Source organism: Microtus pennsylvanicus, chromosome 1, assembly GCF_037038515.1.
Source record: "Microtus pennsylvanicus isolate mMicPen1 chromosome 1, mMicPen1.hap1, whole genome shotgun sequence".
NCBI lineage: Eukaryota > Metazoa > Chordata > Mammalia > Rodentia > Cricetidae > Microtus > Microtus pennsylvanicus.
Window position 1 is genome coordinate 155318249 of NC_134579.1, and position 22194 is coordinate 155340442.

Below are 22194 nucleotides of genomic sequence, written 5' to 3' on the forward strand. Positions count from 1 at the left end.
TGGGACAATCAATTTATGAATAATGTAAAAAAATAAGGCAATCTGTATCTAAATTTTACCTTGAGATTGTAAAAATTCCTTTGTTCAGACCTAATGTTTGGTGTCCCTACTATAAAAGGATGGGTTCAGAAACCAGCCTTCGCCACAGCCTAACAAACACCATCTCTGGCAGTTGTGTCGGCTAGCTGATAAGCTTCTGTGCCCTGTGGTATTTTTTTAATTTTTATTTTAAGTTTGCTTCTGGTTTTCCTGGAATCTGGTTTCTGGAATAAAGTTTGCTTCTGGTTTATTAGACTTTGGTGGTCTATCCCCATCTTTGGGCACCCCCAACAGAACCAACAGAATTTAAAACAAAATTCATAATTTCAAACTATAATATTGGGTATGCTCTTGTTTGTTTACCATTACTGAAAATATGGTTCTGCTTAAGTTCCTTTCTGGAAATTATTGCTTAAATTCTATAAAAATGTAACACCTAAAACAGCAGGGTGTATCTTATTAAATAATGTCACTATTAAGGTAAAAGTTTATAAAAATTATTTCTTGGTGTGGGAAAATTGTCTGTATTCTGTCAATCATGTTTTAAATAAACGCTGATTGGCCAGGCAGGAAGTAGTGGAGAATTCTGGGAAGGAGGAAGCTGAATCCTGCCCAGACCCCTGAGAAGCAAGATGTAACCTACCCGGCTGAGAAAGGTACTGAGCCATGTGGCTAAAGTAGATAAGAACAATGGGTTAATATAAGCTACAAGAGTTAATAAGAAGCCTGAGCTAATGGGCCAATCAGTTTATAACCTAATGTAGACTCTCTGTGTGATTTTTTTTCTGGGACTAAATGGCTGGGGGACCGGGTGGGACAGAAACTCCAAAGAGCCTGGCCTTCATGTTACAGAATGGTGCCCACGTGGATGACTGTATCCACAGAAAGCCTGAGAAAGCTTGGGAAAGAATAGAGTAAAGCATGTTTTCTTGGTAGCAGCAATTTCCCGGGTCTGTTCTGCTTCCTAGAGGCAAGCAAGTGCTCTCATCTAAGAGAGACTTCCTGACTCAGCCTTAAATGCAAAACCCTGCAGCTCTTTAAGAGATCCTGCCACAAAAAACTTAAATTGTGTTGATGAAAAGCTGCCCACATGCTTCTTGGTTTTCAGCCATAGCAGGAAAAAAGTTGCGCTGTTTTAAAATGCCAGCATTCTGGGCCATCCTGCCAGGGCAAACTCTGGCCCTTTGAGGCAGGAGATCCTGCTACAGAGAGAGCATTTGACTGTGGAACAGTTCACAATGGCAAGGACCTTGAACCACCACAGAGTTGTGGCAATAAAAATGCCTCTGGCGGTACCTCTGCCATGAAGCTGCAAAGCTAAGGAATGGTTTTCATACACATACACACACACACAGAGAGAGAGAGAGAGAGAGAGAGAGAGAGAGAGAGAGAGAGAGAGAGACAGAGACAGAGACAGAGAGACAGAGAGAGAGAGAGAGACAGAGAGAGAGAGAGAGACAGAGAGAGAGATCTGAGATCTGTGGGATTGGCTAGTACATGTCTGGTGAACTCCTTTTTTTTTTTTTTTTTGGTTTTTCGAGACAGGGTTTCTCTGTAGCTTTGGAGCCTGTCCTGGAACTCCCTTTGTAGACCAGGCTGGCCTTGAACTCACAGAGATCCTCCTGCCTCTGCCTCCCAAGTGCTGGGATTAGAGGCGTGCGCCACCACCGCCCGGCTGGTGAACTCCTTAATGAAGAAAATTAGTTAATAAAGGAATTAAATCATCAGGGAATTCTTGCGGGGGGGAGGTTAGGGTGCTATTACTAGGTGATAGATAAAAGAGCTAAAACGTTTATTTTCAGTAAAATTATGAATAGGGCGTGGATTGTATTTTAAATTAGTGTGCCAATTCTTTTCTCCCAGTATGCCTAGAGGCTGTGAGATAACTAGGCAACCTAGGGGAAGCTAATGACTCTTAATCAGCACATACACCAGACACTGTAGTTTCTACGGGTCTAGGTCTAAAGTTAGACTTACTATTCTAAGTGAAGAAGTGACCCAGGCCTCTAAATTATCAGTTCTGGGCTATGCTGTACTCAACTGTTCTGATCGTGGGTGTTGTGGGGTAAAACCAGAGAAGCAGCTTGGGCAGGTAGTAATTCTATGTCCTTGGAGATCTGTGAATATCTCAGGTGGGATGCTCAATACCTGGACTCAAATGCCTGCTGATAAAGACATACTGAAGACCAGCTGAGACATCCAACCTTGTGGACAGAGCATCTAATGGATGTTTGAACTTTCTGTTTACAGGCATCCATTGTTGTATTACCTGGACAGCAGTCTATAATCATACCAATATATATGTTCTATGTATTCTATTACTCTAGAGAACACTGATCACGAGACATAATCTCCCTGCAAACTCCCAGGTCCTCTGCCTCTTTAATCTTTACACACCCTCTTCAGTAATGATCCTTGAGCCTAAAATGTAGAAATGTTTACAGACGTATCCAGTGGGCCTGGGCTGCACAACTCTGCATTTTGATTACTTATGAATTTTTGTACTTGTCTCTGACTGATGAAAAGAGATGTCTCCTGAATGAAGGGTGAAGACTATGCTTAACTCTGGGTACAAGGAGAAATGTTTAGATTTTTGTTTGTTTTTGTTTTTTCGAGCAAGGGACAGTGTAAGAACAATTTATTTATTATGTATATAATATTCTGTCTGTGTGTATGCCTACAGGCCAGAAAGGGCACCAAACCCCATTACAGATGGTTTTTTGAGCCACCATGTGGTTGCTGGGAATTGAACTCAGGACCTTTGGTAGAGCAGGCAGGCAATGCTCTTCACCTCTGAGCTATCTCTCCAGCCCCAAAATGTTTAGATTTTTTAAGAGATTATGCTGTTTTAGTAAAGTAATTCCTCCAGGATTCATGTCTTCAGCAGCACAAGAAGGTAGCTAGATTTTCAGTACCATTCATGGTGTCTGAACTTTTGTTAAGAGAGTCTTAAGTCCAATGAAAGAAGTCCAATGTTGGCTACCACCAAGGTGTGCTTGCCACTATTGCATCCTTAAGACTATCATGCTGGGATGACAATTGATGTGGCTCATAGGCATAGCTGGCTAGGATTGTTGGTTGTTTCCCTTCTTTCAAACTTTGCTTGGTGCTCCCATGAATGCTATTCCTTGTGGAGCAATTAACTATATATCGCTTTTGTTATTGTGTCTTAGTGTTTTGTTTTGTTTTTTGAGACATGGTTTTGCTGTGTAGCCTTGGCTGACCTGGAACCTACTCTGTATCACAGGCTGGACAGGAAATCCAACTGTCTCCACCTCAATAGTGCTGGGATTAAAGGAGTGTGTCACTACTACCTGACCTGACAATTACAGCTTACTTGACGGAGAAGAGTAACCACCTGGATCTCTTGATCATTCATATTAAAGACTTCTATTACACTAAACTGACAACTCTAACTGAAATAGATGAGTTTGCAGGTGCATGTAACATACCCAATTTCAAAACATGAAATAAATCATGTAAACAGAAGTTTAAATAGCAATGAGACTGAAGAAGAATAAAATGCCCCCCTTAAATAAACATCAGGATCAGATTGACAAGATTCCATTAGAACTCCAAAAAAAACCAACAGCAAAGCTAACTACAATACTATTTGACATAAAAAAAAAACATTTCCTGACTCTTAGTATTACCTGATATTAAACCAGATAAACTGGGTATGATGGCACATGCCGCATTCTAGAGACAGAAGCAGATTATTCTCAGTGAGTTCAGAGCCACACTTGTCCACCAGGGAGTTCCAGGACAACCAGAATTACACAGAGAAAATATTTTAAAAACCAGCAAAACAAACAAACAGAAACCAACAAATAAAGCAAAACCTGAAAGAAATTACAGTCTGATGTGGTCATTTAAATTTTTCTCTGAGCAGTGCAGGTTGGGGCACGCCTTTAAACCCAATTCTCTTCAGGCAGACAGATCTCAGAGATTTCGAGGATAATTTGGTCTATAAAACTAGTTTCAAGATACATAGGATTACAGATAGAATCCCTGTCTCAAAAAAATCTATTTTGCCAGGCGGTGATGATGCACGCCTTTGATCCTAGCACTTCAGAGGCAGAGGCAGGTGGATCTCTGTGAGTTCGAGGCCAGCTTGGTCTATAAGAGCTAGTTCTAGGACAGGCTCCAAAGCTGCAGAGAAACCCTGTCTCAAAAAAAAAAACAAAACAAAAATCTATCATTAACTATTTTACATTCAGCCTCTTTCGGTGCGTAGCATCGCCCAGCCCAGCCTGTCTGGGCGCTGGGTCCGAGTCCTCGGGGCGCCCGGGCGGGCTGCAGTTCCTTTCTTTCTGTGGCCTGCCTGCACCAAGCGGGGTAGGCGCTTTGTTTGTGAGCTGCCCAACCAGCACAGAGACCTGATCTCTCGGCGCCAGGAGACCCAGCGTTGGGGTGAGATTCTGGCCGGCGGCGCCAGCCTGGGATGGGGAGCTTGAGGGTTCCTTGGCCCCCTATCCTTCTTGGGCTCTCTGCAGGGCGTCTACTCCCTGGATGCTGCCTCTTTCTTCCTGGCCCACCCAGCTTCCGTACAGAGCCCTCCCCATTTCGGCCCCACCGCCCTCTTTCGGCGGGTGGCATCGCCCAGCCCAGCCTGTCTGGGCGCTGGGTCCGAGTCCTCGGGGCGCCCGGGAGGGCTGCAGTTCCTTTCTTTCTGTGGCCTGCCTGCACCAAGCAGGGTAGGCGCTTTGTTTGCGAGCTGCCCAACCAGCACGGAGGCCTGATCTCTCGGCGCCAGGAGAGCCACCGTTGGGCACAGAGACCTGATCTCTCGACGCCAGGAGAGCCAACATTGGGGAGAGCCAGCGTTGGCTAGGCAAGGAGACCTGATCCGGTAAAAGAAGATCCATAAGGGAGCATTTGGAAGAAGAGATGGGCAGACGCCAAGTCAAGAATTCTCCCAACAGGCTGAAAAGCAACATGAAGCCACCAGAAACCAGCGACCTCACAACGGGAGGACATGAACACCTTAATCAAGAAGAAGTAGAAAAGATTGACTTCATGAAAGTGATTGACGCCCTTAAACAGCATGTAAAAAACGCCCTTATAGAAATGGATGAGAAATACAACAGAAAGTTTGAAGAATTGAATAAATCAGTGAATGATACCCTAGAAAACCAAGGAAAAACAATCAAACAGATAATGGAAACAGTTCAAGACTTGAAAACTGAAATGGAGGCAAAGAAGAAAACACAAACAGAGGGCCGGCTGGACATGGAAAATCTAGGTAAACGAATAGAGACTACAGAAACAAGCATAACCAGCAGAATACAAGAGATAGAAGAAAGACTCTCAGATTGTGAAGATACCATAGAGAAAATAAACACTATGATCAAAGAAAACAGCAAGTCCAACAAACTCTCATCACAAAACATTCAGGAAATATGGGACATAATAAAAAGACCAAACCTAAGAATAATAGGAGTAGAAGAAGGAGAAGTGCAGCTTTTCCAGGATAAAAACAAATTCAAACAATATGCAGCCACAAATAAAGCCTTACAGAAAGTAATTGAAGGAAAATCACTATCCAAGGAGTCCAACAATGACCACAATACTCAGACATCTAGAGACCCTTCACCAACACAAATCAAAGAAGGGAAACACACAAACTCTACGACTAAAAAAAAAATGACTGGAGTTAACAACCACTGGTCATTAATATTACTTAATGTCAATGGACTCAACTCACCTATAAAAAGGCACAGGCTAAGAGATTGGATACGAAAACAGGATCCAACATTCTGCTGTTTACAAGAAACACACCTCAACCACAAAGACAGGCACCTACTCAGAGTAAAGGGCTGGGAAAAGGCCTATCAAGCAAATGGACCTAAGACACAAGCAGGTGTGGCCATACTAATCTCAAACAAAGTTGACTTCAAACTTAAATCAATCAGAAGAGATGGAGAGGGGCATTTTATACTCATAACAGGAACAGTTCTTCAGATTGAAGTCTCAATCCTGAACATCTATGCCCCTAATATAAAAGCACCCACGTACATAAAAGAAACGTTGCTAAAATTCAAGGCAGCCATCAAACCGCACACACTAATAGTAGGAGACTTCAACACTCCTCTCTCACCAATGGACAGGTCAATCAGACAGAAACCTAACAGAGAAATAAGAGAATTAATGGAGGTAATGAAGCAAATGGACTAAACAGACATCTATAGAACATTCCACCCAAATAGGAAAGAATATACCTCCTTCTCTGCAGCTCATGGAACCTTCTCGAAAATCGACCACATAGTCGGTAACAAAGCAAACATCCACAGTTACAAAAAAATATTAGTAAACACCTGTGTCTTATCAGATCACCATGGATTAAAGTTAGAATTCAACAACAATGCTACCCCCAGAAAGCCGACAAAGTCATGGAAACTGAACAGTCAACTACTAAACCACACCTAGATTAAGGAAGAAATAAAGAAAGAAATTAAAGTCTTCCTGGAATTCAATGAAAATAAAGAAACAACATACTCAAACTTATGGGACACTATGAAATCAGTCCTAAGAGGAAAGTTCATAGCACTAAGTGCCCACTTAAAGAAAACAGAGAAAGCTCACATTGGAGACTTAACAGCCCACCTGAAAGCTCTAGAAAAAAAGAAGCAGACTCACCTAGGAGGCGTAGAAGACTGGAAATAATCAAACTGAGGGCTGAAATCAACAAAATAGAAACACAGAAAACAATACAAAGAATCAATGAAACAAAAAGCTGGTTCCTGGAGAAAATCAACAAGATTGACAAACCCCTATCCAAACTAATCAAACGGCAGAGAGAGAATTTGCAAATTAATAAGATCAGAAATGAAAAGGGGGACATAACCACAGACACAGAGGAAATTCAGAGAATCATTACATCTTACTACAAAAGCCTATACGCCACAAAACTGGAAAATATAAAGGAAATGGATACTTTTATAGATAAATATCATATACCAAAGTTAAATCAGGACCAGGTGAACAATCTAAATAGACCTGTTAGTCACGAAGAATTAGATGAGGTTATCAAAAACCTCCCTACAAAAAAAAGCCCAGGACCAGATGGTTTCAATGCGGAATTCTACCAGACCTTCCAAGAAGAGCTAATACCTATACTCCTTAATGTATTTCACAATATAGAAACAGAAGAGGCACTGCCAAATTCGTTTTATGAAGCTACAGTTACTCGGATACCAAAACCACACAAAGACTCAACCAAGAAAGAGAATTATAGACCAATCTCACTCATGAACATCGATGCAAAAATCCTCAACAAAGTACTGGCAAACCGAATCCAAGAACACATTAGAAAAATTATCCATTATGATCAAGTAGGCTTCATCCCAGGGATGCAGGGCTGGTTCAACATACGAAAATCTATCAATGTAATCCAGCATATAAATAAACTGAAAGAAAAAAACCACATGATCATCTCATTAGATGCTGAAAAAGCATTTGACAAAATTCAACATCCCTTTATGATAAAAGTATTGGAGAGATTAGGGATACAAGGGTCATACCTAAATATAATAAAAGCTATATACAGCAAGCCGACAGCTAACATCAAATTAAATGGAGAGAAACTCAAAGCCATCCCATTAAACTCAGGAACACGACAAGGCTGTCCACTCTCGCCATACCTCTTCAATATAGTGCTTGAAGTTCTAGCAATAGCAATAAGACAACATAATGGGATCAAGGGGATTCGAATTGGAAAGGAAGAAGTGAAACTTTCGTTATTTGCAGATGATATGATAGTGTACATAAGCGACCCCCAAAACTCCACCAAAGAACTTTTACAGCTGATAAACACCTTTAGTAATGTGGCAGGATACAAGATCAACTCCAAAAAATCAGTCGCCGCCCTCTTATACACAAAGGATATGGAAGCAGAGAGGGAAATCAGAGAAGCTTCACCTTTCAGAATAGCCACAAACAGCATAAAATATCTTGGGGTAACTCTAACCAAGGAAGTGAAAGATCTATTTGACAAGAACTTTAAGGCATTGAAGAAAGAAACTGAGGAGTATACCAGAAAATGGAAGGACCTCCCTTGCTCTTGGATTGGGAGGATCAACATAGTAAAAATGGCAATTCTACCAAAGGCAATTTATAGATTCAATGCAATCCCCATCAAGGTCCCATCAAAATTCTTCGCAGATCTTGAGAGGACAATAATCACCTTTATATGGAAAAACAAAAATCCCAGGATAGCCAAAACAATCCTATACAATAAAGGATTGTCTGGAGGCATTACCATCCCTGACTTCAAACTCTATTACAGAGCTACAGTGATGAAAACAGTGTGGTACTGGCATAAAAACAGAGAAGTCGACCAATGGAATCGTATAGAAGACCCGAATTTTAACCCACAAACCTATGAACACCTCATTTTTGATAAAGGAGCCAAAAGTATACAATGGAAGAAAGAAAGCATCTTCAACAAATGGTGCTGGCATAACTGGATGTCAACCTGTAGAAGAATGAAAATAGACCCATATCTATCACCATGCACAAAACTCAAGTCCAAATGGATTAAAGACCTCACTATCAGTCAGAACACATTGTACCTGATAGAAGAGAAAGTGGGAAGTACCCTACATCAGATGGGCACAGGAGATCGCTTCCTTTGTGTAACCCCAACAGCTCAGACATTAAGGGCAACATTGAATAAATGGGACCTACTAAAACTGAGAAGCTTCTGTAAAGCAAAGGACACTGTCACTAAGACAAAAAGGCAACCTACTGACTGGGAGAAGATCTTCACCAACCCCGCAACAGACAAAGGTCTGATCTCCAAAATATATAGAGAACTCAGGAAACTAGACTTTAAAATGCTAATTAACCCAATTAAAAAATGGGGCACTGAACTGAACAGAGAATTCTCAGCAGACGAAGTTCAAATGGCCAAAAGACACTTAAGGTCATGCTCAACCTCCTTAGCGATCAGGGAAATGCAAATCAAAACAACATTGAGATATCATCTTACACCTGTCAGAATGGCTAAAATAAAAAACACCAATGATAGCCTTTGCTGGAGAGGCTGTGGAGGAAGGGGTACCCTCATTGCTGGTGGGAATGCAATCTTGTGCAACCACTTTGGAAATCAGTGTTTCGGTTTCTTAGGAAATTCGGGATCAACCTACCCCTGGACCCAGCAATACCACTCCTGGGAATACACCCAAGAGATGCCCTATCATATGACAAGAGCATTTGTTCAACTATGTTCATAGCAGTATTATTTGTAATAGCCAGAACCTGGAAACAACCTAGATGCCCTTCAATGGAAGAATGGATGAAGAAAGTGTGGAATATCTACACATTAGAGTACTATGCTGCAGGAAAAAACAATGACTTCTCGAATTTTGCATGCAAATGGATGGAAATAGAAAACACTATCCTGAGTGAGGTAACCCAGACCCAAAAAGATGAATATGGGATGTACTCACTCATAATTGGTTTCTAGCCATAAATAAGGGACACGGAGCCTACAATTGGTGATCCTAAAGAAGCTAAGTAAGAAGGTGAACCAAAGGAAAAACATATAGTTATCCCCTTGGCTATGGGAAGTAGACAAAGTTGCCGGGGAGAAAATTGAGATCTTGGGGGTGGGGTTTGATGGGGGTAAGGGGAGATGGGGAGAGAAAAGGGAGAAGGGGAGGAAGGGGGGAACTTGGGGAAAAAGGAAGATTGGAATAAAGGAAGGTTGGATAGGGGAGCACGGAAGCACAATTCTTAGTTAAGGGAGCCACCTTAGGGTTGGCAAGAGACTTGAACCTAGAGTGGCTCCCAGGAGCCTAAGCCGAGCTCCCCAGTTAGTTCCTTGGGCAGCTGAGGATAGGGAACCTGAAATGACCCTACCCTAGAGCAATACTGACGAATATCTTGCATATCTCATCTGGCGATGGATGGAGATAGAGACAGAGACCCACACTGGAGCACTGGACTGAGCTCCCAAGGTCCCAATGAGGAGCAGAAGGAGGGAGAACATGAGCAAAGAAGTCGGGACCACGAGGGGTGCACCCACCCACTGAGACAGTGGAGCTGATCTACTGGGAGCTCACCAAGGCCAGCTGGACTGTGACTAAAAAAGCATGGGTTAAGACTGGACTCTCTGAACATGGCGAACAATGAGAGCTGATGAGAAGCCAAGGACAATGGCAAGGGTTTTTTTTTTTTTATTGATAAAAGAATAAAGGAAAAAAAAACAAATTTCCACCTCCTCCCAGCCTCCCCTTTCCCTCCCCCTCCTCCCACTCTTCTCCCCCTCCTCCCACTCTTCTCCCCCTCCTCCCACCCCTTTCCCCTTCCCCCCACTCCTCTCCCCCTCCCTCTCCAGTCCAAAGAGCAGTCAGGGTTCCCTGCCCTGTGGTAAGTCCTAGGTCCTCCCCCCTCCGTCCATATCTAGGAAGGTGAACATCCAAACTGGCTAGGCTCCCACCAAGCCAGCAGATTGCGTAGGATCAAAACTGCGTGCCATTGTCCTTGGCGTCTCATCAGCCCTCATTGTTCGTCATAATCAGAGAGTTCAGTTTTATCCCATGCTTTTTTTGGTAATAGTTCAGCTGGCCTTGGTGAGCTCCCAGTAGATCAGCTCCAATGTCTCAGTGGGTGGGTGCACTCCTCGTGGTCCCGACTTCTTTGCTCATGTTCTCCCTCCTTCTGCTCCTCATTGGGACCTTGGGAGCTCAGTCCAGTGCTCCAGTGTGGGTCTCTGTCTCTATCTCCATCCATCACCAGATGAAAGTTCTAAGATGATATGCAAGATATTCGTCAGTATTGCGCTAGGATGGGGTCATTTCAGGTTCCCTATCCTCAGCTGCCCAAGGAACTAACTGGGGACCTCAGCTTGGGCACCTGGGAGCCCCTCTAGGGTCAATTCTCCTGCCCACCCTAAAGTGGGTCCCTTAACTAAGAATTGTGGTTCCGTGCTCCCCTATCCAACCTTCCTTTATCCCGATCCTCCTATTTCCCCAAGTCCCCCCTCCTTCCCTTCTACCTTTTCTCTCCCCATCTCCCCTTACCCCCTTCCCACCCCACCCCCAAGATCCCACTTTTCTCCCCGGCAATTTTGTCTACTTCCCTTATCCAAGAGGATAACGATATGTTTTTCCTTGTGTTCACCTTCTTACTTAGCTTCTTTAGGTTCGCCAATTGTAGATTCTGTGACCCCTATTTATGGCTAGAAACCAATTATGAGTGAGTACATCCCATGTTCTTCTTTTTGGGTCTGGGATACCTCACTCAGGATAGTGTTTTCTATTTCCATCCATTTGCATGCAAAATTCGAGAAGTCATTGTTTTTTACCGCAGCGTAGTACTCTAGCGTGTATATATTCCATACTTTCTTCATCCATTCTTCCATTGAAGGGCATCTAGGTTGTTTCCAGGTTCTGGCTATTACAAATAATACTGCTATGAACATAGTTGAACAAATGCTTTTGACATGTGATAGAGCATCTCTTGGGTAAATTCCCAAGAGTGGTATTGCTGGGTCCAGGGGTAGGTTGATCCCGAATTTCCTGAGAAACCGAAACACTGACTTCCACAGTGGTTGCACAAGATTGCATTCCCACCAGCAATGGATGAGGGTACCCCTTCCTCCACAGCCTCTCCAGCAAAGGCTATCCTTGGTGTTTTTGACTTTAGCCATTCTGACAGGTGTAAGATGGTATCTCAAAGTTGTTTTGATTTGCATTTCCCTGATTGCTAAGGAAGTTGAGCACGACCTTAAGTATCTTTTGGCCATTTGAAGTTCTTCTGTTGAGAATTCTCTGTTCAGTTCAGTGCCCCATTTTTTAATTGGGTTAATTAGCATTTTAAAGTCTAGTTTCTTGAGTTCTCTATATATTTTGGAGATCAGACCTTTGTCTGTTGCGGGGTTGGTGAAGATCTTCTCCCAGTCAGTAGGTTGCCTTTGTGTCTTAGTGACAGTGTCCTTTGCTTTACAGAAGCTTCTCAGTTTTAGTAGGTCCCATTTATTCAATGTTGCCCTTAATGCCTGTGCTTCTGGGGTTATACCTAAGAAGCGATCACCTGTGCCCATCTGTTGTAGGGTATTTCCCACTTTCTCTTCTATCAGGTTCAGTGTTTTCGGGCTGATAATGAGGTCTTTAATCCATTTGGACTTGAGTTTTGTGCACGGTGATAGATATGGGTCTATTTTCATTCTTCTACAGGTTGACATCCAGTTGTCCCAGCACCATTTGTTGAAGATGCTTTCTTTCTTCCATTGTATACTTTTAGCTCCTTTATCGAAAATGAGGTGTTCATAGGTTTGTGGGGTAAAATCCGGGTCTTCTATACGATTCCATTGGTCGACTTCTCTGTTTTTATGCCAGTACCACCCTGTTTTCATTACTGTAGCTCTGTAATAGAGTTTGAAGTCAGGGATGGTAATGCCTCCAGAAGATCCTTTATTGTATAGGATTGTTTTGGCTATCCTGGGTTTTTTGTTTTTCCATATAAAGTTGATTATTGTCCTCTCCAGATCTGTGAAGAATTTTGATGGGATCTTGATGGGGATTGCATTGAATCTATAAATTGCCTTAGGTAGAATTGCCATTTTTACTATGTTGATCCTCCCAATCCAAGAGCAAGGGATGTCCATCCATTTTTTGGTATCCTCATCAATTTCTTTCTTCAATGCCTTAAAGTTCTTGTCAAATAGATCTTTCACTTCCTTGGTTAGATTTACCCCAAGATATTTTATGCTGTTTGTGGCTATCGTGAATGGAGAAGCTTCTCTGATTTCCCTCTCTGCTTCCATATCCTTTGTGTATAAGAGGGCGACTGATTTTTTGGAGTTGATCTTGTATCCTGCCACATTACTAAAGCTGTTTATCAGCTGTAAAAGTTCTTTGGTGGAGTTTTGGGGATCGCTTATGTACACTATCATATCATCTGCAAATAACGAAAGTTTAACTTCTTCCTTTCCAATTCGAATCCCCTTGACCCCATTATGCTGTCTTATTGCTATTGCTAGAACTTCCAGCACTATATTGAAGAGGTATGGCGAGAGTGGACAGCCTTGTCGTGTTCCTGAGTTAAGCGGGATGGCTTTGAGTTTCTCTCCATTTAATTTGATGTTAGCTGTCGGCTTACTGTATATAGCTTTTATTATATTTAGGTAAGACCCTTGTATCCCTAATCTCTCCAAGACTTTTAACATAAATGGATGTTGAATTTTGTCGAATGCTTTTTCAGCATCTAATGAAATGATCATATGGTTTTTTTCTTTCAGTTTATTTATATGCTGGATTACATTGATAGATTTTCGTATGTTGAACCAGCCCTGCATCTCAGGAATGAAGCCTACTTGATCATAATGGATAATTTTTCGGATGTGTTCTTGGATACGGTTTGCCAGTATTTTGTTGAGGATTTTTGCATCGATATTCATGAGTGAGATCGGCCTGTAATTCTCTTTCCTGGTTGAGTCTTTGTGTGGTTTTGGTATCAGAGTAACTGTAGCTTCATAAAAGGAGTTTGGTAATGACCCTTCTGTTTCTATATTGTGAAATACATTAAGGAGTATAGGTATTAGGTCTTCTTGGAAGTTCTGGTAGAATTCCGCATTGAAACCATCTGGTCCTGGGCTTTTTTTGGTAGGGAGGTTTTTGATAACCTCTTCTAATTCTTTGCAACTAACAGGTCTATTTAGATTGTTCACCTGGTCCTGATTTAACTTTGGTATATGATATTTATCTATAAAAGTATCCATTTCCTTTACATTTTCCAGTTTTGTGGCGTATAGGCTTTTGTAGTAAGATCTAATGATTCTCTGAATTTCCTCTGTGTCTGTGGTTATGTCCCCCTTTTCATTTCTGATCTTATTAATTTGCAAATTCTCTCTCTGCCGTTTGATTAGTTTGGATAGGGGTTTGTCAATCTTGTTGATTTTCTCCAGGAACCAGCTTTTTGTTTCATTGATTCTTTGGATTGTTCTCTGTGTTTCTATTTTATTGATTTCAGCCCTCAGTTTGATTATTTCCAGTCTCCTACTCCTCCTAGGTGAGTCTGCTTCTTTTTTTTCTAGAGCTTTCAGGTGGGCTGTTAAGTCTCCAATGTGAGCTTTCTCTGTTTTCTTTAAGTGGGCACTTAGTGCTATGAACTTTCCTCTTAGGACTGATTTCATAGTGTCCCATAAGTTTGAGTATGTTGTTTCTTTATTTTCATTGAATTCCAGGAAGACTTTAATTTCTTTCTTTATTTCTTCCTTAATCCAGGTGTGGTTCAGTAGTTGGCTGTTCAGTTTCCATGACTTTGTGGGCTTTCCGGGGGTCGCCTTGTTGTTGAATTCTAACTTTAATCCATGGTGATCTGATAAGACACAGGTGGTTAGTAATACTTTTTTGTAACTGTGGATGTTTGCTTTGTTACCGACTATGTGGTCGATTTTCGAGAAGGTTCCATGAGCTGCAGAGAAGAAGGTGTATTCTTTCCTATTTGGGTGGAATGTTCTATAGATGTCTGTTAAGTCCATTTGTTTCATTACCTCCATTAATTCTCTTATTTCTCTGTTAGGTTTCTGTCTGATTGACCTGTCCATTGGTGAGAGAGGAGTGTTGAAATCTCCTACTATTAGTGTGTGCGGTTTGATGGCTGCCTTGAATTTTAGCAATGTTTCTTTTATGTACGTGGGTGCTTTTATATTAGGGGCATAGATGTTCAGGATTGAGACCTCATCCTGATGAACTGTTCCTGTTATGAATATAAAATGCCCCTCTCCATCTCTTCTGATTGATTTAAGTTTGAAGTCAACTTTGTTAGAGATTAGTATGGCCACACCTGCTTGTTTCTTAGGTCCATTTGCTTGATAGGCCTTTTCCCAGCCCTTTACTCTGAGTAGGTGCCTGTCTTTGTGGTTGAGGTGTGTTTCTTGTAAACAGCAGAACGTTGGATCCTGTTTTCTTATCCAATCTCTTAGCCTGTGCCTTTTTATAGGTGAGTTGAGACCATTGACATTAAGTGATATTAATGACCAGTGGTTGTTAACTCCGGTCATTTTTTTTTTAGTCGTAGAGTTTGTGTGTATCCCTTCTTTGGTGTTGTTGATGAAGGGTCTCTAGATGTCTGAGTTATTGTGGTCATTATTGGATTCCTTGGTTAGTGATTTTCCTTCTATTACTTACTGTAAGGCTGGATTTGTGGCTGCATATTGTTTGAATTTGTTTTTATCCTGGAAAATTTTATTTTCTCCATTTATAGTGAACGAAAGCTTGGCTGGGTATAGTAATCTGGGCTTGCATCCATGGTCTCTCAGTTTCTGCAGTACATCTATCCAGGACCTTCTGGCTTTCATGGTTTCCATGGAAAAGTCAGGTGTAAGTCTGATAGGTTTACCTTTGTAAGTAATTTGGCCTTTTTCCTTTACCGCTCTTAATATTTTTTCCTTATTCTGAATGCTTTGTGTTTTGATAATTGTATGGCGAGGGGATGTTTTTTTTTTGATCCAGCCTATTCGGTGTTCTGTATGCTTCTTGCACCTTCATAGGTATATCTTTCTTTAGGTTGGGAAAGTTTTCTTCTATAATTTTATTAAATATATTTTCTGGACCATTGAGCTGCACTTCTTCTCCTTCTACTCCTATTATTCTTAGGTTTGGTCTTTTTATTGTGTCCCATATTTCCTGAATGTTTTGTGATGAGAGTTTGTTGGACTTGCTGTTTTCTTTGATCATAGTGTTTATTTTCTCTATGGTATCTTCAGAATCTGAGAGTCTTTCTTCTATCTCTTGTATTCTGCTGGTTATGCTTGTTTCTGTAGTCTCTATTTGTTTACCTAGATTTTCCATGTCCAGCAGGCCCTCTGTTTGTGTTTTCTTCTTTGCCTCAATTTCAGTTTTCAAGTCTTGAACTGTTTCCATTATCTGTTTGATTGTTTTTCCTTGGTTTTCTAGGGTATCATTCACTGATTTATTCAATTCTTCAAACTTTCTGTTATATTTCTCATCCATTTCTATAAGGGCGTTTTTTACATGCTGTTTAAGGGCGTCAATCACTTTCATGAAGTCAAACTTTTCTCCTTCTTGATTAAGGTGTTCATGTCCTTCCGTTGTGAGGTCGCTGGATTCTGGTGGCTTCATGTTGCTTTTCAGTTTGTTGGGCGAATTCTTGCCTTGGCGTCTGCCCATCTCTTCTTCCAAATACTCCCTTATGGGTCTTCTTTTACCAGATCAGGTCTCCTTGCCTACCCAACGCGGTCTCCCCAATGTTGGCTCTCCTGGCACCAAGGGATCAGGTCTCCGTGCCGGACCCTGGCTTGTCCCAACGCTGGTTCTCCCCAATGCTGGTTCTCCCCAACGCTGGTTCTCCTGGGGCCGAGAGATCAGGCCTCCGTGCTGGTTGGGCAGCTCGCAAACAAAGCGCCTACCCTCCTTGGTGCAGGCAGGCCACAGAAACAAAGGCAGTGGAGCCCGCCCGGGCGCCGGGAGGACTGGGACCCAGCTCCCAATGCCTGGCGCCAAAAGAGGGCGGGGGGGGGGGGGGGGGCCCAAGTGGGGAGGGCCCTGGACGGAAGCTGGGTGGGCCAGGAAGAAAGAGGCAGTAACCAGGGAATAGAGGTCCTGCAGAGAGCCCAAGAAAGATAGGAGGCCAAGGGACCCCTGAGATCCCCGTCCCTGGCTGGCGCTGCGGGCCAGAAACTCACCCCAATGCTGGTTCTCCTGGGGCCGAGAGATCAGGCCTCCGTGCTGGTTGGGCAGCTCGCAAACAAAGCGCCTACCCTCCTTGGTGCAGGCAGGCCACAGAAACAAAGGCAGTGGAGCCCGCCCGGGCGCCGGGAGGACTGGCTGGCAAGGGGTTTTGATCCTACGTAATCTGCTGGCTTTGTGGGAGCCTAGCCAGTTTGGATGTTCACCTTCCTAGATATGGACGGAGGGGGGAGGACCTAGGACTTCCCACAGGGCAGAAAACCCTGACTGCTCTTTGGACTGGAGAGGGAGGGGGAAAGGAGTGGGGGGGAGGAGGAGAAGGGTGGGAGGAGGGGGAGGGAAATGGGAGGCTGGGAGGATGCGGAAACTTGTTTTTTTCTCTCATTTTCTCAATAAAAAAAGATTTAAAAAAATATTTTACATTCACAAACACATATATGTATAATACAAGTACACTCTGTATATGTTTGTGTGTTTGTATCTCAAACACTGTCCACTCTCACCTCCTACCTCTCTACTGTCCTGGTCTACAATGCCAACTAATCTGTCTATTGTGTTTATCACTACTCACTTTTCTTGGGATCCACTGAGACTGATCAGAGACATCTCTAAGACTGTGAGTCTGGATCTGTGTGTTGGAGCCTGGTGGGCTCAGCAGAACTACAGCTAAATGCAATGATTCTTCTCCTCCAATCCATCCGTAGCCAACATTTGGGCCCTATAAGCCTTCCATTTCCTACACTTGTTATATATTTTGCTTGTGTTCTGACAAATTAAGCTTGCCTGGAGATGAGAGGGTGGAGTTAGTCACTAGTTAACTATAGAAGCCAGGTACTGTAGAGAAGCTAATTAAGAGGGTGAACCCAAAGGAAAACATATCGTCATCCTCCTGGATATTAACCTTCATCAGGCAATGAAAGGAGACAGAGACAGAGACCCACATTGGAGCACCGGACCGAAATCCCAAGGTCCAAATCAGGAGCAGAGAGAGAGCACGAGCAAGGAACTCAGGACCGCGAGCCTGCACCCATATACTGAGACAATGGGGATGATCTATGGGGAACTCACCAAGGCCAGATGGACTGGGTCCGAATAAGCATGGGATAAAAACCGGACTCGCTGAACATAGCGGACAATGAGGACTGCTGAGAAGTCAAGAACAATGGCACTGGGTTTTGATCCTACTGCACGTACTGGCTTTGTGGGAGCCTAAGCAGTTTGGATGCTCACCTTACTAGACCTGGAAGGAGGTGGGAGGTCCTTGGACTTCCCACAGGGCAGGGAACCCTCACTGCTCTTTGGGCTGATGAGGGAGGGGGACTTGTTTGGGGGAGGGGGAGGGAAATGGGAGGCGATGGCGGGGAGGAGGCAGAAATCTTTAATAAATAAATTAATTAATTTAAAAAAAAGAATCATGTACTGGAGGATCACACCTTTAATCCCAGCACTTGGGATGCTCATGCCTTTAATCCCAGCCCTCAGGAGGTGGAGCCAGGATTCTAGTCCCCATTCGGTCAGAGGATTGGAAGAAGTCAAAAGACACTGGTGACTGCTCCTTTGCTTCTCTGGTCCTTCAGCATTTACTTCGATATCTGACTCCAGGTATTTGTTGATAATACTAATTAGTGTAGCCAGGCGGTGGGCACACACCTTTAATCCCAGCACTCGGGAGGCAGAGGCAGGCGGATCTCTGTGAGTTTGAGGCCAACCTGGTCTACAAGAGCTAGTTCCAGGACAGGAAACAAAAAAGCTACAGAGAAACCCTGTCTCGAAAATCCAAAAGAAAAAAACTAAGATCGTAGTCTAGTGTGTGGCCAATGCAGGTAAATAGAGTTGCTGTTGGTTACTGATTACAACAGCTGTGTGGAGTCTAGAGCACAGCATGTCTTACCTCTTCCTCCTCTTTTCCTTCTCATTCCCTTTCCTATATCTCTTTGTCAATGATCCCAGAGCCATAGACAGGATGGTGTAACTGACATTTCACTGCTGGAACCACATTACTTACTGTTTCTGCAACCAGGACAGCAAGAATCTCTGCATTCGCCACTGCATTTTTTACTTCAAAGATTTTTTCTATATTTTATCTTAAATCACCTTTAGCATGAATCACCCTAACTTGTTTCTGACTTAGTAAAATGACAAGGCCACCATCTAGGGGTGAGATCAGTACAGCTCAGGAGGAACTCAGCCCAGGGATGTTAGCAATGAACTCTGACTTCTTGAGATACCCAATTCTTTTCAAAATTCAAGTTCCTGTATTGTCTCTCCCCAAGGCAAAATTGAAGTATTTGGTTTCGGCTTCTCATGTTTGTATGTTCACGATGGGACGCTAGAATCTGAATTTAGCCTGTTATGGTTTGGTGTTACGCTGAGTGATATTTTGTTTGTGTTCTGACAAATAAGGCTTGTGTGGAGATCTGAGTGCCAAGATATCTATAGAGGACATGCAAAGGTGGCACCCACCATTAATACCAACTCTTAGAAGGAGGAAGCAGGGAGATCAGTAGTTCATCGACACCCTGGGCCACAGGAGATAGAACCAGTCAAAAAGAGAGAAACAGCTGGGCAGTGGTGGTGCACGCTTTTAATCCCAGCACTAAGGAGGTGATGACGGGAATATAAGGCAGGAGGAGACAAGATCCCCGTCCCATTCGGTCTGAGGATTCCTAGAGGTAAGAACTTTCTGGTGGTTGGCTGCTCTGCTTCTCTGGTCCTTCAATGTTCACTCCCGATATATGACTTCAGGTTTTTATTGATAAAAGTAATTTGGGTTGCGCTTCAGGTGTAAGCATGTTGTTCACCAAGAGCCTACTACTCAAGTCGAGGTTAGGCTGCCTGTCTTTTATCTGAAGGGTTCAGAACTCACTGTGAGGTCAGACACCGGGATGCAGCGTCCTCCTAGATCCAGTTCTGGTTGTGGCTGGCAGCAAGCATGTGGGGAGACTGTGCAGCGCGGGTTTAGGGCAGCCTGATAGCCAGCCTGAGACGGAGTGAGGTTTACAGGTCTCTAATGGGACGGAACACCTGTCAATCAGAGAAGATTAATTGAAAAGAATGGTGCAACTGGAAAACTAGAAGAGATCCCCGTGGTAGGCGGGTTTAGGGGGGGGGAAAACAGGTAACCGGAAGCGGAGGTATTTTTGGGCGGGGACAGGAGGAACAGCTGGGAGGAATCAAGCTGAAGTGACCGCAATTTCTACATTCCCTGTTCCACTTGGGGAATCCTGTGATGCAGACCTGGGAGCGGAGGAGTCGGCGGGTGTCGCGGCGACGCGGGGCGGCCTGGGAAAGTCAGCAGCGCAGCGGCGGGAACCGCAACCCGGCGGCCCTGGAACCTCCCAGGTCAGAGGAGCTGTGGGGCTGGGACCCAGCAGGGAAGGCGCAAAGGGGTGCAAGCAGTTTCTCTGCTGTTCAGAAGGAAGTAGGCTCTGAAGTTCTGGTGTGAATGTCTTACCCTTGTCTGAAACATCTGTTTGTGGTATTTTGATGACATTCACATGGTCATTGCTGTTGGACAGGTTCTGCATCTGCTACTGTTGTACTTTAAGCTGTTTTGTCAGTTTTCTCCCACTCCCATGATGCGGTTGTTTATGTGGCTCTGCAGTGCCATTTGTTGTGTTTTGTTTTTGGGGTTTTTGTTTTGTTTTGGTTTGGTTTGGTTTGGTTTGGTTTTCGACACAGGGTTTTTCTTTAGCTTGTCTCTAGCTTTGGAGCCTGTCCTGGGACTAGGAATTTCCTATGAGAGAGATCATGCAATGCCAGTCTTTGGGTCTGGGTTACCTCATTCAATAGGATCTTTTCTAGGTCTATCCATTTACCTGCAAAGCTCGTGATTTCAATTTTCTTTATCGGTAAATACGATTTCATATTGTATATATACCATATTTTCATAATCCCTTTGTCAGCTGAAGGACATTTGGGTTGTTTCCCTTTTATAGCTGTTGTGAGTATAGCAGCAGTGGACATGGGTGAGCAAGGATCTGTGGAGTAGGCTGTCAAGTCTTCTCAGCAGTCCCAAAGAACAGCTTCAGTGGAGTTCAGTTCCCAAAGAGGAGGTGTGGAGTCAAGGGGGAAAGAAAGGGATGAATGCACATCTGGAGGTTCAGCAGCTTTCTTGTTCTCTCTCTACTTGTGCAGCCTGTGTGTAGGCTAGGTGATCACGCAGTTGTGTTAGACAGTCTGAAATAATTTTTACCTTAACCATGTTGCAGGTAGAATCATTTGATGTTCAAAATATTTCATAAAGCCGGGCGGTGGTGGCGCACTCCTTTAATCCCAGCACTCGGGAGGCAGAGGAAGGCGGATCTCTGTGAGTTCGAGGCCAGCCTGGTCTACAAGAGCTAGTTCCAGGACAGGAACCAAAAGCTATGGAGAAACCCTGTCTCGAAAATCAAAAAAAAAAAAATCATAATAATCATTTAACTGGCTGATTATAATATTTTTCTGTTCCTCAGTTCTATAGTAGAGGCCTGTACTTTTCATACACTTCCAGAAAGGAAGACCCTGGCATCTCATTCCTTTTTCATCAACCCACACTATTCCTGTTTCCTCTGTATAGGCTCCAGTGTATAGGGCAATGAATATACTTGTGACATCTTGAATCTAGAGCTGAGTTAAGAAATTTATCAGAATCTTCCCAATTGGTACCACAATCCATGGGACGCAAGGAAGACTCTTCTTACTGGGACTCACCTGTCATGGCATGACCCTACCCCCCTTTCTTCAAAGTTTTCTCTCAAAACCATACATTTATTTCTCTGGGGTCTGCATAATCAGAAAACTCCCCATTTTGCAAACAAACATGGATTGTTACTTCCCATTTCTCCTGTTTTTATCTATTCTTCACATGAAATTTATATTTTCCCATGTTCTTATGGATGATTCCTCCGACTCATTTGTACAATTTTTGCCATTGGTGTATTGTCTGTGGTTTTGCTTTGTTGAAATGAATTGCTTTACTTTGTATTAACTATACTTTGTATTTTGTCTTGAACTGTACTTTTATCTCCACCAATTTTAAGGTAGAATTTTTCTGGACGCAACAATATTATTGACAGTGACTTCCCCCCCCCCCCCCCAAGCTGCAAATGTCATTTCATGCCATCCTGGATTTGGGATCATTGACTAGAAACCTGGGCATAGTCTCTTCCTTGGGTCTTTTCACATGTTTTGACGTTTTTCTTTAACTGCTTTCAGTATTAATTTTTTTTTCTTTTTAACCTGTTATTTGAAAGGGCAGCAAGTCATCTATCTATTCATTATTCCTGAAAGAGAAACTCAAAGAAGAGAAACAAAAAAAATGGCCGATTCTCCAGTTAATTTGTCCCAGGTCAGTGGTCATGTCCCTTTTTATTTATTTTATTTATTTATGGTAGAAATGTTATAGTTTGAGACACCAGAAACCTTTAATTGTTTTAACTTCATTATGAAAAATGTTGCAAAAAACAAGCAGACAAAAATTACACACTGAAATTCACCAGGCCCAAAGTCTATACAA

At 43.0% G+C, this 22194-nt stretch overlaps 2 protein-coding genes across 3 annotated transcripts in view; both read left to right on the forward strand.

The window, feature by feature from the left end:
• Positions 1-22194, forward strand: part of LOC142832742 (uncharacterized) — a 196329-nt gene that overhangs the window by 33051 nt on the left and 141084 nt on the right. The gene's annotated exons all lie outside the window — the stretch shown is intronic.
• The window catches only part of LOC142837596 (uncharacterized), a 59263-nt gene continuing 57608 nt past the window's right edge, over positions 20540-22194 (forward strand). The window contains 2 exon segments of the mRNA XM_075952761.1: positions 20540-20548; positions 21932-22026. Coding sequence (XP_075808876.1) covers positions 21997-22026 — 30 coding nt within the window. The 5' untranslated portion in view covers positions 20540-20548; positions 21932-21996.